Here is a 17,217-nt window from a genome sequence, read left to right on the forward strand (position 1 = left end):
AAATGAGGACCTAATGTCGGGGGTTTAAGTGGAGAGAAAATGTTTTGAGAATGATGTACAAATGCACTTTACACAATTGATGTGTGTATGGATTGCAATAATAGTTGTATGAGCCTCTAATAAAATGTTCTAAATAAATAAATAAATAAATACATAAATGAATGAATAAATAAAATTAAGAAGAAGGAAAAAATACTTTAATGGCCATTTATTATGGGTCACGTATTAACCAAAAAAAAAGCTTTTGTTTCAAGTCATACAGTATTTAATATGTATTTCTCTTTAGGAAACCTTGAACAGGAATATATATAAAGTAATATTTACAATTACAGACATAAAAGAAGAAATGTCAAATATCTGTGCACTTTATTACATGAAAAGAATACAAGTACTACATAGTTAAGCCTTCTTCAAACACATTTATAATGTGACTCTGCTAAATATAAATTAGGTAAAATAAAAGGCAAAAAAAGTATTCTACATAATACAAATTTTTATAATAGTAATGAAATACACAATATGATAACAAGCAATAAACAATTTTTAATTTGTTGTCAAAAAGAGACTTACCTTTCTGGGCCTTCATTGTCTGTTCTTCAATTTGCCGCAGACGTTCCACAAGTTCTTCCTTTTCACGCTCTATTCTTTCCTTCTCCTTTTCTGCTATCTCTCTTTTCTTCTTTTCATTCTCTAACTGTGCCCTTAAAAATAATCACAAATGCCCTGTTATGAATGAACAGAGATAGTATTCATGTGAAATCAGAGTATTAACTAAGAAGAACCAAAGGGTAAAGTGGGCTGGTGGTGGGCTGCTAACTCAATGACATTCTAAACTCACCTAGCAGCAAAGGAGTTAAGGTGTAGCAAACTGATACCACAAAGATTATAACCAAGAAATCCCTAAGCAGCACTTCTAGTCTGTAATACATGGCAGCCTACTCATGGGCAAGAAATGACTCAAAAGCAACAAATTTGCTCGACCCCAGCCCACCCCCTCCAATATCTATAGCTGTGTTTAAAATATCACTTAGTTAGAAATACAGCCCAATGCTTTATAATAGGACCCTGATGATACTGTAGTTAACCATTTAGCAGGTACATGAAAAGCAATGCAGGAGAGGTGTGGCAGTTCGATTCTGCCAAGATTACAGACAGCCTTAGAAACCTTATGAGGCAATGCTACTCTATCTACAGGGCTGTTGTGCACTGGGATGGACTTGTGGCATTGGATTTGACTGGGTTTGGGATATACATTCATGTGTGTGTGTGTGTGTGTGTGTGTATATATATATATATATATATATTAGGGTTGGGTTGCAGTGTGATTCTACATTCATATGTGTGTGTGTGTGTGTGTATATATATATATATATTAGGGTTGGGTTGCAGTGTGATTCTTTTCATGAGGTCACCAATTATCAGCACCAAAAAGAACTGCACAGGTGCCATACCAAAACAAAAACAAACCCTTCTTTAGTAAAAGGTTACCGGAGGAAAAACCAGTGGCATGAATAACACACACAAAGGTAAATGCCGTAAAATGAAAAGGCCAACAATTTTTAATTGATAAAAATGAATTTTTTTTAATTATAAAAGGAATCAAGTTCTAATACATGCGATGACAGAGATGAACTATGAAAACAAATCAGACCAAATCAAAACCAAATTCACTGCCATTGAGTGAATTCTGACTCATAGCAGAACTGCCCTTGTGGGCTACAGAGCCCGCCAATCTTTACGAGAGCAGAAAGCCTCATCTTGCTCCAGTGGCGCAGCTGGCAGTTTCGAACTGGGCATTGTGTTCAGCAGTCCAAGGAGCCCACTACACTACCAGAGCTCCTAACAAGTCAGACACAAGGGAGCCAAGAGTACACGAGTTCTTACTTAAATGAAATATTTAGAACAAAATTATAAATACAAAAGTTTATTAATAGTTACCAGGGGTGGGGGAGGGGGAAGAAATGAAGAGCTGGTATCAGGGACTCAAGTGGAAAGAGAATGCTTTGAAAATGATGATCGCGGCATATGTGCAAATGTGCTTGATACACTGGAGGAATGTATGGATTATGCTAAGAGATGTAAAAGCCCCCTACAAAAGTATTTTTAAAAAGTTACCATGGGTGAAGGGAGACGTCGGACAGTAAGATATGACAAAATAATAATTTATAAATTATCAAGGGTTCATAAGGGAGGGAGGAGCAGGAAGGGAGGGGGAAAAGTGAGGAGCTGATGCCAGGGGCTTACGTGGAGAGCAAATGTTTTGAGAATGATGAGGGTAATGAATGTACAAATGTGCTTCACACAATTGATGTATTTATGGATTGTGATAAGAGTTGTATGAGCTCCCAATAAAATGATTAAAAAAAAAAATAGTTACCAGGGGCTGGTATGTGAGGAACAAGGAGTTGCTATTTAAGGTATACTGAGTTTCTGGTGGTGCACTGGTTAAAGTGCTCAGCTCTAACAGTAAGGCACGAATCCATCATCCATAGCAAAGAAGAAAGAGGAGGTAGTCTGCTCCCACAAAAGGTAAGGCATGGAAACCCAGAAGGGCAGCGCTCCTCTGTCACAGAGTCACTATGGGTTGGAATCAACTCAATAACAGTGGGGGTTGGGGGGGTAGGTTTTGTTTTGTCTTTTAAAATAGGGTCACCACGAGTCAGAATTAACTGGTCAGCAACAGGTGGTGTTTTTATTTGGAATCATGAAAAACTTTGGAAATAAGACTAGTGATGGCTGACTAACAAGGTAAATGTACTTAAGTCATTGGATTAACCACTTACAATGATCTAAATGGCAAAATTACAAATATAAAATTTTTAATGAATTTTACAAGTTTAATTTCTCTGTAGTACCTATTTATGCCTAAATACAAAGTGACAAATTAGCTTTATCTCTTTTAAGCAATCCCATTAGAATGATCATAGGGGTGGTCTACTGTTGATATGACTAGTTAATTATGTAAGTGTGTGTATGTGTGCTTAATCACTATTCCAGCAACACGCATCATTTTTTATTATTTTTACTGTACATTAACTGCCATTGGCTTCATCTCTGACACTCATTCAAGAATGTCTACATGTTTCACAGAACCGCATCCCTACCAGCTGGTGCCAAGTTTGTATTTTTGGCACAATACTACAAAGGTTCTCAACAGCAAGTCTCAGATAAACATTGTCATTTTTTTACTTTCTGAATTCCTTCCCTCATTCTATAAACCTACATTTCAAAATCCCTAGATACCCATATATTTCTACCATAGAAAGTCCAGTTTTGGAGCAAATTGCTGAAGTTTTCACATGTCTATCAGTCCAATTATTATAAACACCTGTGGTTCTCCACAACACCAGTTTTTGCAGGACTTGTCATATTTCCCTTATGAAAATAGAAGATCTTTCTCCTCTCCACTAAATACTGTTCACATGAGAACCTAGCTGGTCAAGCCACTATCCCAAGACAATACCATACTTATTCTTATCCATCTGTTTGCTCTTGTTGACATCCTCATATGAAACTATCTTCCTCTAATTCAGTGGTTCTCAACCTTCCTAATGCCGTGACCCTTTAATACAGTTCCTCGTGTTGTGGTGACCCCCTGCCATACAATTATTTTTCACTGCTACTTCATAACTGTAATTTTGCTACTGTTATGAATCGTAATGTAAATATCTGATAACGCAGGTTGTATTTTCAGTGTTACAAATTGAACATACAGTATATATATACTCATGTATAAGCCGAGTTTTTCAGCACATTTTTAATGCAGTTTTGGTGATAAAATTAGGTGCCTAGGCCAATATTCGGGTTGCCTTATACTCAAGTATATATGGTAATTAAAACATAAAGCACAGTGATTAATCACAAAACAATATGTAATTATATACTGTGAAATATTTATGTGTTTTTCGGTGGTCTTAGGTGACCCCTGTGAAAGGGTCATTCGACCCCCAATCACGACCCACAGGTGGAGGAGAACCACTGCTCTAATCCTCAAGCCTATTTCTAGCTACTAAGCTTTTGCTCAAGTTCCACTTTCATGAGATAAAGCCTCTAATTATTACTCTAAACCACAGATTACTAAAGTTATTTGGCCTACAAGTCCCCTTTTAGAAAAAAAATTTATGTGCACACCCCCACGGAATTCAACCCTTTTGTACTATAGCCCATAATTGCAGGCCCCTGGATCGTTCCAGCAGCCACAGGGGGACAGTGAGTCCATTTTGGGAGCAATACTCTAAAGTATCAATGCAAATATTTATATTTAGAACACAGGGCTGGGAACACACTTTTTGTCCAGTTGCTCTATCAGAGATAAATATATAAATTACCAATTATCTTTATTAAACACAAAAAATAAAATTTATACTACTTACCGTAAAAAAAACAAACAAAAGCAAGTAAATTCAACTTTTTTTCTCAAGTTAAAATAAAAATCTCTGGATTCAATTTACATTCTGACAATATTAATACTCAACAGTTAAAATAGCTAATGCTTACTGAGCACTGGTTACTTTGCTCAATGTCATTGTTTCTCACAAAATTACTTGAGGCTAGAACTTTTTACTCTCACATCAACAGGAGAAGTGAAGTTCAGTAGTTATTTAACCAATAGGATGGTTGGATGAGGATTCAAACCCAAATTTACCTAATTCCAAAGTCTGTGTGTTGTATGACATCCAGCTGTGTCCTGGGAGGGAGTATCCTAAATAGCATGTGTAGACAGCCACGACAAAGGAGCTCCCATACAAAACACTTGTAATTGGTATATAACTATCAAATTTTAACTGGAGGCGCTTAGTGTCTAAGTTTGACAAAAGTTTGGCCATGTAAAAGTGTGCAGATAATCATTCATTTTACATACAAATGACTCAGGATCAAATAAAACAATGGGGGGGGGTGTAATTCTTTGACATGTAAAATCATATCCACTGCCAAAAGACCAGTTATGAGAGCTATTGGGAGAGAAGATGATGGCCACATATTCCAAGTCATGGCAGGGAACAAGGCCATTTTGCTCCACTTTTCCAGCGACTTTTCTGGCCTAAGTGACCCTAGCAGCACATCTCTGCATTGCCTTAGGTAAATCTGATTAACTACTTGTCAGTGGGCTTGACCAAACCTGTTGCCATTTCTCTCTCCTTATAAAGCAAAGAATGCTAAGTTAAGACTTGGCATGCCATTTCTGAAACAAGGTCAATTACCTCTGGGACAAGAATAATATAAAACACCCACTAGGCATTCGAGTGAATTAAACAGTTACTGAATTGCAGGACAGACACTAAAGGCTTGCTAATAAAAAGTTATAAAATGCATCCAGGAAAGGAACCAAGGGATTGCTATTGTGTCGAGAGAAACTTAGTCTTCTACTTCTGTTGAGGCCTCAGACTACAAGTAAATGTAGCACCATCAACAAATAGCACTTATTAAACATACTCTCTCTCTATATATATAAAGTTATATAACAGTCTTCTTTATGTGCTGGAGGGATGACTGAGATATAAAAATTGTACATATCATAATTTCTCATTTAACTTATGATGAAAGTTAGACAGTGGTATCTTTCAATAGGGAGAAAAATGACAAAACAAAGCAATGAGATTATTAAAAGTTTTTTTAAAAAAAAGAAAAGTGTTACCCCAGAGAAAGGTAGTAAGTCTTGATGGCTAAGAGGCTATGCCAGGTAAGAAGATATGAAGTCCACATTGCATATATCTGCATACACAAGGATAGCTATCCATAAAGATTTATAGCCTCAGATATCATATTATAGGTCATGAGTTGGAATTGATTCAATATAAGTGATATATATGACTGTGTAAGACATGACAAAATAATAATAATTTATAAATTATCAAGGGTTCATGAGGGAGGGGATGGCAGGGACGGAGGGGGAAAATGAGGAGCTGATACCAAAGGTTCAAGTAGAAAGCAAATGTTTTGAGAATGATGATGGCAACAAATGTACAAATGTGCTTGACACAATGGATGGATGTATAGATTGTGATAAGAGTTGTATGAACCCCCAATAAAATGATTAAAAAAAAGTGATACATATGACTAAGGTTCCAGTTCGCACATGTAGATTCTGTGTTTCTGTGATCAGTGGATGGCAACAGATGAGTCCTCTCAGTAACACACTCAATATACTTGTACAAAAGAGGAGCCTTACTTGCTCTGTACACTTACACTAAAAACAATCATTTTTAAAAGATATATGAAGTCTAAAAAGTATGTTTCTTAAAAACCATGTAATAACCATGATGAAATCTTAAGTCACATGAGAATAGTAGGAAAGGCAAAGCCCAAAATAATAACTGAACTTAATATTACTGTAAAATCAAGAGCCACAGAAAAGGCCCCATGAGTATGAAATGTTTTCATTCAGAGATGATTTGAATGCAGCGATCTAACTACACAAACAATTAAGAGAAACATTAAATACAAACATCCTAAGTGCAAGTAACAAAATGTTATCTAGCCAAGAACTGACTTAACTACTAAATACAAATCAAGTTATTTCCAGTAACATTTTAAAATATACTTCAGGGTCTTCTGTTTTGGTTATATTTTAGAGTATTATAAAGTTCTTTTATTTTTACATAATTCTTTTTTTTTTTTTTTTGCTGGGGGTTGGTGTTCAGGGTCACACTGGCTGTTTTTGATGTTTGGGGTTGGAAGGTGAGGCGAGAGCAGGCAGTTTGTCCACTCTGCTACCTCAGAAACTGACTTAGCTCAGGATCTACAGCCAAGGGAAGATAAGAGCTCTGCTCTGTATGTCCAGCCTGCTCCGGGTCTCCAGCCAACTCCAGATCCCTAGCCTGCCCAAGGATCTCTATTATATTGTTCTGAAGATTTCCTTGATAGAGTTTACTTTTTGTTTGGTTTTTAGAATTTTTTTTTCCATCAAGCATGCAATCTAATCTAAAATCCAATTTGGGAGTGTTGTTTCAATTCTGTTCTAAGATCAATGGGGATTCTACTTAATATCTTTTCCCATTTTTAAAACTCACAATTTAGTGAATTTAGCAGTATGCATTTTGAAAGTCTAAAGGAACCATAATTGAAAAGATTAATGTCTTTGGCTAGTTGTAGTACCCTTTAGTTCTACAGTATCACTGGTATTGTTTCAAAGTAAAATATTTTGTATATTTTATATTACCTTCAAAAATTAAAAAGAATAGTCACAAACAAAACAAATTTTCACATTTCAAACCAATACATTCAAAACAATGCCTGTCCAAGAAAAATAAGCCCGATAAAAGGAAAGCATCTGTGAGGTTATGAAATACTAGTAGAAATATCTGCTTTCAACTTTAATATAATGAAAATAATGTAAAAGTGTAAATTTCAAGTAATTTAAAGAAGCAAAGAGTAGTCTCAAAATGCTTAGAAACCCTCCTCCTCACAACAAAGAGTGGAAGGTGATAAATCCCATACCTCTCCAGCTGCTTCTGGTGTTTCTCCTCTCTCGCCTGGGCCTTCATCTGTTGGACTTCAATGGTGTCCGGCTTTCTCCTGCGCATGTACAGTTCATGGTTTCCCATACATAATGCCAGAATCCGTTTATTGATTCTCAGACGAGGCGCATAAAAAACAAAATCCTAAACATAAAGTATTCTCAATAAAGTATTTGTGAAGGAAGTGTCTCTCACAAATCTGTACATTTTAAATGTGGTATGAATTCTAATGTGACTTTACATGTAATCATAAAATTCCACATAACTTGTTCCTTACCTTCTCGTGCATATGCCACCCGTTTTCTAAGGGTAATATACTTACTTATCCTTTCAAAATTTCTCCTCTAAAGGTAATTAAGAAGAGCATCTCTTCCAAGTAAGAGTTTTTGATTTTTGCTTCAGCCACAAAACTCAAAAGGATTCCTTCTTTCAGAGTTGTATTTTACTCCTGAAATGTTCTCCTTAGTCTGTCCTTTTCATACAGTTTAAGTCCTGGAGTGTACCATTTGACACAAGACAGGGTCCCACTGAGTCGATTCTGCTTCAAAGAGTCCCCATGTATACCGGAGTAGAATTATACTCCATACTCTACCTCAGTAGGACCCAAACCCGTACTTTCAATGACTGAATTTTCAGAAAGAAATCACCTGGTCTTAAAATGCAAGAAATCACTAAGCCTTTCCTCCTAGTCTGCCTCACTCTGACAGACCTTGTGCAGCAGCACAGCAGCACACACACTTCCACCGGCAGAGAAGCAGTCATGTTTGAGGTCCACTGGCTGGTAGTCAAAGCTGGATGTCCAGCAAGGAAGGCAAGAATTCTAATCCTGAGCCCTCAACTACCATCAGCCATGCTCACAAAAGCAATTTAAGCATAAAGATTTAAGTCCTAACGTTATGAAAATACAAAGTTCATGTATCAGCGTTAATTTACAACAGAGCTAACTCTACTTTGTTCTGGAAGTAACACATTATTTAAAACTGTTTGTTGGGAATGGTGATTGTTTCAACCACCTCCTACTAAATATCACCTCCCTTCTATTTTTCACAAGAACCCGTGGGGGGATGCATAGTGGGCTGCTAACCAGAGGCCGGCAGTTTGAACTCCCCAGCTGCTCTGTGAGAGAAAGATGAGGCGTCCTTGTCCTATAGGGATCCTAAGTCTTGAAAGCCCAAAGGGGCAGTTATTACTCTGTTCTATAGGGTCGCTATGAGCAGAAATGTAGTCAATGGTAGTGACTCTGATTTGAGGTATCACATTTTAATTTAATTTTTTCATAATTCTGAACATTAAAATAAAAACCCAATGCTTCTATTTTATAAAAAAACCAACTTGAGAAGAAAAGCTTGACAATATACTTCCAAAAAATTCAGGCACTAGAAACCCTACGGAGTTGAAGCTTCCTTGATGGCAATTGATACACAATAACCAGTAAGACAATGTTACTGGATGTCTTCTCTGAATAGCAGGCAAAACTTAAAAACATCTCAAACTAAGCCAGGCAATAACAACAGACAAAGCCTTTTTGGGTTGGTAATTTGGCTGTGTTAGTCCAGCTGAACCAAAATAAGGTCTAGGCTATTTATTATTAAAGTCTCCTATAACTTTGTGGTTTCAGAGAAAAGAAATATCTAAGAAATTTTTCCCTGCTGTAATTATTATTTTTAATCATTTTATTAGGGCCTCACACAACTCTTATCACAATCCATACATTACATCAATTGTGTAAAGCACATTTGTACATTCATTGCCCTTATCATTCTCAAAACATTTGCTCTCCACTTAAGCCCCTGGCATCAGCTCCTCCTTTTTTCCCCTCCCTCCCGCTCCCTCCTCCCTCATGAACCCTTGTTAATTTATAAATTATTATTTTGTCATATCTTGCCCTATCAAACGTCTCCCTTCACCCACTTTTCTGTTGTCCATCCCCCAGGGAGGAGGTTATATGTAGATCCTTGTAATCGGTTCCCCCTTTCCAATCCACCCTCCCTCTACGCTCCCAGTATCGCCACTCACACCACTGGTCCTGAAGGGATCATCCACCCTGGATTCCCTATGTTTCCAGTTCCTATCTATACCAGTCTACATCCTCTGGTCTAGCCAGACTTGCAAGGTAGAGTTCGGATCAGTTGTATTTTTCATCGTTGCTACATCACACCTGACTGGCTCGTCTTCTCCCGGAGACCCCGTTACAAGGGGATCTCCAGCGGCCTACAAATGGGCTTTGGGTCTCCACTCCACACACCCCCGTCATTCACGATGGTAAGATTTTTTGTTCTGATGATGCCTGATATAAATAACCTTTATTATCTCATCATTGGAAAAGCAAAACTATGAAAAGAGAATGTGCCTCATGAGCAATTCAATAAATGAGCAATAAATGAGTTATCACAGCAAACTCTCAAAAACTTAGAATTAATAAACAAAAACAAAGAAGATTACTTACAGGTGCCTTTTTGTCGATTGGCTTTATAACAAATTTCTTGTCATTAAATGAAATATTTCTTATTTCACTCCAAGGAAAACCAATTTTAGGTGTTAACCTTCAAAAAGGAAAGCACCTTTAGTTAAAGATAGGAAACATGTACAAAATTCATAACTTTCTGAAACAAATTTTGCTGAACGAATATTATTAACAGTTCCAGATTTCAGAAGGGTATTTACCCTTATTCACAACAAGCATAAATCATAACATACAGATGGCATTCCTTTTCCAGGGAAATTTGAAATTAAATAAATACCTGAAGATTTAATAAATGTGTCATGAACTGTAAAAGCATTTTATTTTCATTAAATCACCTTAAAAAATATCTGGTGGCCAGAATGTACAACAGAGACTCTTAGGAAGTGTGTACTGGTTTTACTTGGTTTTTATTCAAAAAAGAAAGCTTATATATAATTCTTCAGGGAGAAAGTTGAAGCTTTCTACTCTCATGAAGAGTTACAGTTCCCGAAACCCCAAGGGGCATTTCAAACCTGTCTTTATATAGGGTTGCTATGAGTTGGAATTGACTTGATGGCAGTAGTGATAAAACTTTCAAGTAACTTACAGATGTAAACTACTGAATATTTCTAAAAACACATCCTCCTGATTCGGTTTATGTTCAGATACTTGTAAATATACTAAAAACATTGCATTTTACACTTTCAAAGGATAAATGATACTGAATTATATCTCAATAAATACATTTTAAAAGACAAATTTTTGTTTAATGGTTTTCACCAATGTTTAAGCCAAATATAAAAATATTTTTATTTAAGAGATTTCATTCTTTTCAACCCCCCGTCTCCCAAACTGGGCACAAGCTAATAAAAATATTTTTGAAGCACACACATACAAATGCCTAAATAAAAGAAAAAGCTGGAATTAAACCCTGAGAAATTGTCCTCATTTGATGACCCTACTCATAACATTTAAGGAATTATAGCGCCTTGGTTTCTACTTTTCACACATGGTACTCTTTAAAGCACCATCAAAGGCCATCACTGCCGTTCTACTGTCAGCAGGGAGAAAGGACTGCACCACCTACACTGCCAACAAGGGCATCTTTTAGTCAGGCTCTGGAAACAACGTGAATGTCAAAGTATTTATTTTTCTTTTAAGTCTTAAACTGGCTGGAAACTGCAGCACAGCAAGTAACTTCTAAATAAATATTCTATAAATTTTATGTGCTGCCTTTTAATGGTCACTGGGCTAAGCCAAAATAACATCATTTAAAAAAAAAAGGAGCCTGCAAACTCTCTAAAGTAATAATATTACGTGGCATGGATGTACTATTTTGAAATTCAGAACTTCTTCATATAATTCTCATGACAACCTTCTGTGATAAAGTGAGCCTGACAGTTGGACTCATTTCAGAGTTAATAACTAGACTGAGGTCACAAAGGTAGTACGTGACAGTCCTAGTAAAAAGACTTAACTAATATGCTGTTTAGGTTGTACCCCATTTTGATTTATAATAAAACAAGTTTTTAGAAATATAATGAATAAATAGTTCCCATAATAAAAAGAAATAGCACCATTTAGAGATGAACCAAGTCTACTGACCATCCCCAATCTCATTCTGTGCCTACCCCTCCTTTCATATTTCCCATCTTTGCTTATATTCATCTTGAAAACGGGTGATCTAATAGAAATCAATTCAATAATTAAAAGATTTAGTTTATAATAATTAGTTTTTAAGTCATTTTTGCTTGCCAAAAATTTCTCTAGTTATATAACATTTTAACATGTTTTATAATATGAACTTCAAAAATAGAGTTGAGTGAAAATGAGTTAAATGCTCTCTTTTTGAAATCATTCTATGAGGAAGCTTCAAAATGCTTGTGAAAATGTCCATTATCTTTTAATTCCACTTTCCAATGAACTTTTGGAAGCTCCCTCTTCTGTAATTAGAAATGTTTATTTTATTGAATGTAAGTAATAATGAAAACAAACTCAATAAACAACTCAGGCATTAATGGCACAGGTAAATAAGAGGTATAATTCCTGATTGAAAAGTGCTTTTAGAACTTAATGCATCCTATATGCATCTAAATATAAATGTAATGTTTCAAAATATAATTACATTATTTAGCAGGCATAACGTAAGAATTCTACTAATACCTAAAAGCAATAAAAATAATTCCTGTATGATAACTTTTAAAAAACTCATTATAGAATATAATAAATCATGCATTATATTCATTCTTCTGGTGCTTCTGATTTCTTATATAACTGTAATCTCAGCCTATTTGCCGAGATTAACAACAATTAAAGAATCATTCTTTACCTATTGAGGAAAAACTTTTAAGTTACTACACATAACTCACAGTAGTTCAAGATGCATATTTCAATTAAAAATAAATTGTTATTTTTGGTATAGATATCACATGAGAAATAAAACAAACTATAAGATTCTGAAAAGTGGAATTATAACACTTATGTCTATGTGCCATTCCTAAACTTTTCATTTTAAAAACAAATAGGGTAATCAAGCCAAAAAAGCCACTTTCACAAATGAGGCATAATACTAAAATCACTTAGAATCACTGAAAAAGATGACTAGTTCAATGTGCAACTACTTTACTTACTTGTCATCATGTTCATAAATATTGAGACCCAAAGCATCCACGCCTAGCCACAATTCAGTTCCTTTTTTATTTTTTATTTCAAAATAGTTGACTCCATACATTTCCAGATCTTGTGCAATCTTCAGGTATTCCATCATAGAATCTTCCCTGTTGAAATAAAGCTAATTGTTTATGTCAGTAAGATTATCTAAAACCAAACAAATATTTCTAAATCCCTTAGATTAAAAGGGATTTTGTTTGTTCACATCAATCAAAAAATATTTGGGGGATAATCAACTGTAGTAATAAATACTATAAAATAATTTGAGGAACAAGAGAGAAAACCACCACTCAAATACCTTAACATTCCTCTGTGTTCTTCATGCCAGTTCTGTATTCTTTCTTCCCATTGTTCTTTTGTCAGTTTATGCTGTTCCAAAACACTTGAAAAAGAAGGTGGGAAAATGATACATATTCACATGCACACACATAAAAATGCTTCTATGATCAAAAAAGTCAGTATTCTTTAGAAATCTAGGAATCTTCCTATATCTTGACTGTGTTAGGTGTCAAATTTACATGTATGAAAAAATTACACAGAGCTAAATAAAAAAGAACACAAACAACAGTTGTCTTCAAGTCACCAGCCTCGTGGCTCTAGATAGGTATGAACCACCAACCTTTTGCTTAGTAGCCAGTCCACTTAGTGTGTGCACCATGTAGGGGCTCACATAACACAAATGAGTAGATGTAAACTAGTGAAATCTGAATTGGTGAAGTGTTTCAATGACAATATCCTGGCTGTGACCCTGAGCTATGTAGCTAGGCAAGATGTTACCACGGGGGAAGGCTGGGAGAAGGAAGGATACATGGGATCTCTCTATTATTCTACAAATGCATGTGATTCTACAATGATCTGAAAATAAACAGTACCGAGATTCTAAATTATTTTAAATAATGCATCTTTTAAAAGTCATTATACAGATTATTAAAGTTATTATATAGTCATTATATAAATTATTAGGCCAAAATAAAGTGAGTGGCTTTCTTATGTAGGAGAAGATTTTTAAAAATAAGAATTCTTCAACCCTAACTGGTGTTACAATGGTTACAAGTTGGGCTGCTAACTACAAGATCAGCAGTTTGAAACCCCCAGCTGCTGAAAGGGAGTAAGATGAGGCTTTCTACTCCTGTAGAGTTACAGGCTTGGAGACTCAAAGGAGCAGTTCTAGCCTGTCCTAGAAAGGGTCCTATGAGTTGGAAACAAGTCAATGGCAGAGAGCGAAAATTTTTCCTTTATTGTATTCACCTTTTTACCATTAATTCTATTGCTTTATATAGGAATACATGGAAATAGCACGTGAAAGTATATATAGTGAGGTCTTCCTATTTGTATACCTTTCAATATTCTCTATGAAGAGATAGGCAAATACAGTCAAAGCTACATACACCAGAAATTGAGTAAGGCGGAAACTGGCCAGAAAAGAAAAATATTTCCCTACTAACAGAGTAATAGAAAAGTGGTGAGCAACAGTGAGTGGTCAACTGTATCTCTAAAAACATTAAAAAAAAAACCTGGAAAACAAACCAGTCTCATCAAGTTCTAGCTCTCTCAGGTTTCACGGTACAAACATTTGTTCTTATTTTCCAAAACTAATATTTTAAATCAGTGCAGTCATTATGTTTAAAAGTATCATTTATCTGTAATGCATACAATAAATTACGTATTCCTTTTCTCTTTGGATCATATGATAATTATCTATCTTTCTCCACTCATGAATTCCCATGTCCTCGTTTACAGATGGCACAATCTCTGTTTAACTGTGTGAAAATGATGCCTAACCCTGGGATCTCTTGCCTGGTTAATGGACTACTAAGATGTAAATAACCTCGACTCCTACTTTCTCAGGCTCTTCCCTCCATTCATCGCTGTCTTCTGCCTACATACAGGATCACACACACTGTGTTAGAGTGGGGAATAATACCATCGTGATATTCACCACTGGATGCCCAATGCCACCACTGAAATGGTCTCAAAAATTTGCAGAGTGAATAAATGGATCTAAGTCAATTCTGCCCCATCCTACCTCATGTTTCTCCCACAGTTTGGCAGTTAAGACCTAATAATTTCCCATGATGGGCCTTATGGGATCTGCTCTGGGCCGCCCAGCAGTTCTAAGGTTAGGGTAGCAGGCAATACCCTTACTTAAATCACAGTCTTGATCTAACCAGTTGAAAGGACGGTTCCTTGGAAGTGCGGCCTGTTTCTTGTTTCACTGGAAAGCTTCTCTGGATCCTGCATCTGGCTGTTAACTTCCAGTTCTTTGGCCTGGAGGCTTTTATTGCCTGCTGATCTGAAGTCATCAGTCGCCTGCCAGGTGACCAGCCAACCTTGGATTCACTAACCTCTGCAGCCACAGTCTGTTATTTTTTTGCCAATCATGAGTTCATCAGCTCCCATAGTTACTTGTGGGAAGCCTCCAGTCTAACATGGGACCCATAGACTTGGAGCCTGCCTAGATTTGCCTACTTTTACAACTGTGTGAGTCATTTTCTTGATATAAATTTTTACCTCCCCACCACATACAAACACACACACACACGCTGTGCTTGCTTCTCCAGAACACCCAGCCTACAACATGTGGCATAATATTCCTCTGGTATTCCTAACTCTGGTCATTTTTTCTCAGTGTATTTCACAGGGGCCTCTTCCTCTGTACTTAAAAGTTACTATCCAATAAGTTCCACTCCATGTGCTTGTCTCTGTCTACATATACTTTTATAGCACGCATCTCTATCATAAAGGGTTAATTACCATCTATTTGCTGATTATTCCAGACTGTCTAGAGTCCAGACAGCTGAGATCTGGACCCACATATGCAAATGAATACTAGATTCTATCATGGTTATACCACATGTATTTCAAACTCAATGGATTCAAATCTGAATCCACCCTTTTTCCTACTCTGGGTTCTTTTATCTTGGTAAAGGTATTACCAACCACACATATGTCCAAGTTAGAAACCTGGCATTTTAAAACTTCACATGCGTATATTGAGTTCTATTTCATGGAGAAATATGTTATCTGGTGGAGTTAATTATCCACATAACCCCAGAGTTTAACTCCAATGTGAAAGAAGAGACAGCTCACATGAGTTTTTCACAGCTAAAATTAAGTACTGAGGAAAGCATGTGGAGGTCACATCTGACTTCCTTGGGCTTCAGTAGAGAAGAGGAGAATCCCTTGCTACACCAGCCTAAGATTAACTGTCACAATGAAGAAGGCAGGCATATCTCTACCACTTCATTCTTACCCTATTTGACCCCAACTTTTCTCCCACAGCATTCTACTTCTCTGCCGAGTTAAATAATCTTTGGCAATGGCCACATAGAACTGAGACAATAATAATACTCATTATAATGGGGGTTAATTAGGGATACTATCAAGTCACCATAAGCTAAGAAAAGAAAATATTAAGGATACACAAAGGTCTACAGCCACATCCATGCCTCAGCCAACAATCAAGTATCTCTCTGGTCCTCCGCCTGTCAGTCACATGGTCTCATGGCCTCTGTCCCCATGGGCCAGGAACCCCAGCTGCTGCTCTGCCTCAGTCTTGGTGCCACTCCAGTTTGGTTCCTTATTCGGTCTCATGGTCTCGGTGCTGCAGTCTTTGCTGCCTCCACCACTTCAGACAAGGATCTTGCACATATTCTGCTGGGGGCTATTCTTTCTCAATGGTCCCAAGATTTTCTTTCTTCCTGCTTCTAAGCTGGCTCTTTTATAACCACAGGAAAAGCAAAACTGACCAATCCCTGAGATAGAATCCTCTACATCAGCACTTCTCAACCTGTGGGTCGCGACCCCTTTGGGGGGTTGTCGAACGACCCTTTCACAGGGGTCGCCCGATTCATAACAGTTGCAGAATTTGTTATGAAGTAGCAATGAAAATAATTTCATGTTTTGGAGGTCACCACAACATAAGGAACTGTATTACAGGGTCGAGGTGTTAGGAAGGTTGAGAACCACTGCTCTACATCTCATTTGGATGGTCCCACTGAATTATTTGGTAGGAGTTAAAGAGAAACAGAAGAACTGTATTAACAGATTTCCCTTCACCACAAGCATCCATCTAAATCAAATGATTTTGTCTGATTTCTAATAATCAATAACCTTCAGATTACTAATTTTACTACCAGACAGTTGGACATTGAGAAAAAGTGTCTATGTCCCATAAATAAAACAAGCCAATCACTGATTTTGTCTGATTTCTAATAATCAATAACCTTCAGATTATTAATTTTACTACCAGACAGTTGGACATTGAGAAAAAGTGTCTATGTCCCATAAATAAAACATGCCAATCACTATCGAGTCAAACTCATATAGAGTTAGTCTGGTAACTCACAGTAGTTCTAACCTGTCCTTATAGGACTCGGAGACAGTGAGCTTGGTTTCTTTGGTTATATCAAAACAAACAAGCAAACAAACAAAACATAGTATTCTAGCTGTCATGGAAAATGAATTCCTTTTTGTGGCCTTTTTAAGTCAGTTCTTCAGAAAAGTGCTAAAGAGATTTTCCACTTAAGCTCTAACCCTAGTTTCTAACCCGGAGGATTTGTTACATTCCCTAGGTAAACTGTAAACAACTTTCTGAAATGAAACCCTACTCTACTGGTCATCTATTCTTCGACTCAGTGTTGTAAA

The 17,217-nt window shown here is 36.5% G+C and overlaps 1 protein-coding gene across 1 annotated transcript in view; it reads right to left on the bottom strand.

Annotated features, from left to right (window-relative positions):
• Nucleotides 1-17,217, bottom strand: part of RDX (radixin) — a 67,044-nt gene that overhangs the window by 34,700 nt on the left and 15,127 nt on the right. Inside the window, exons 5-9 of the mRNA XM_004708979.2 lie at nucleotides 12,869-12,952; nucleotides 12,531-12,677; nucleotides 9,904-10,000; nucleotides 7,438-7,601; nucleotides 571-701 (exon numbers count right to left, since the gene is read on the bottom strand). Of these exons, the coding sequence (XP_004709036.1) occupies nucleotides 571-701; nucleotides 7,438-7,601; nucleotides 9,904-10,000; nucleotides 12,531-12,677; nucleotides 12,869-12,952 (623 nt within the window). The remainder of the gene's footprint in view (nucleotides 1-570; nucleotides 702-7,437; nucleotides 7,602-9,903; nucleotides 10,001-12,530; nucleotides 12,678-12,868; nucleotides 12,953-17,217) is intronic.

This window comes from Echinops telfairi, unplaced genomic scaffold (assembly GCF_000313985.2).
Source record: "Echinops telfairi isolate 266 unplaced genomic scaffold, ASM31398v2 ScPeMD7_7421;HRSCAF=8459, whole genome shotgun sequence".
NCBI lineage: Eukaryota > Metazoa > Chordata > Mammalia > Afrosoricida > Tenrecidae > Echinops > Echinops telfairi.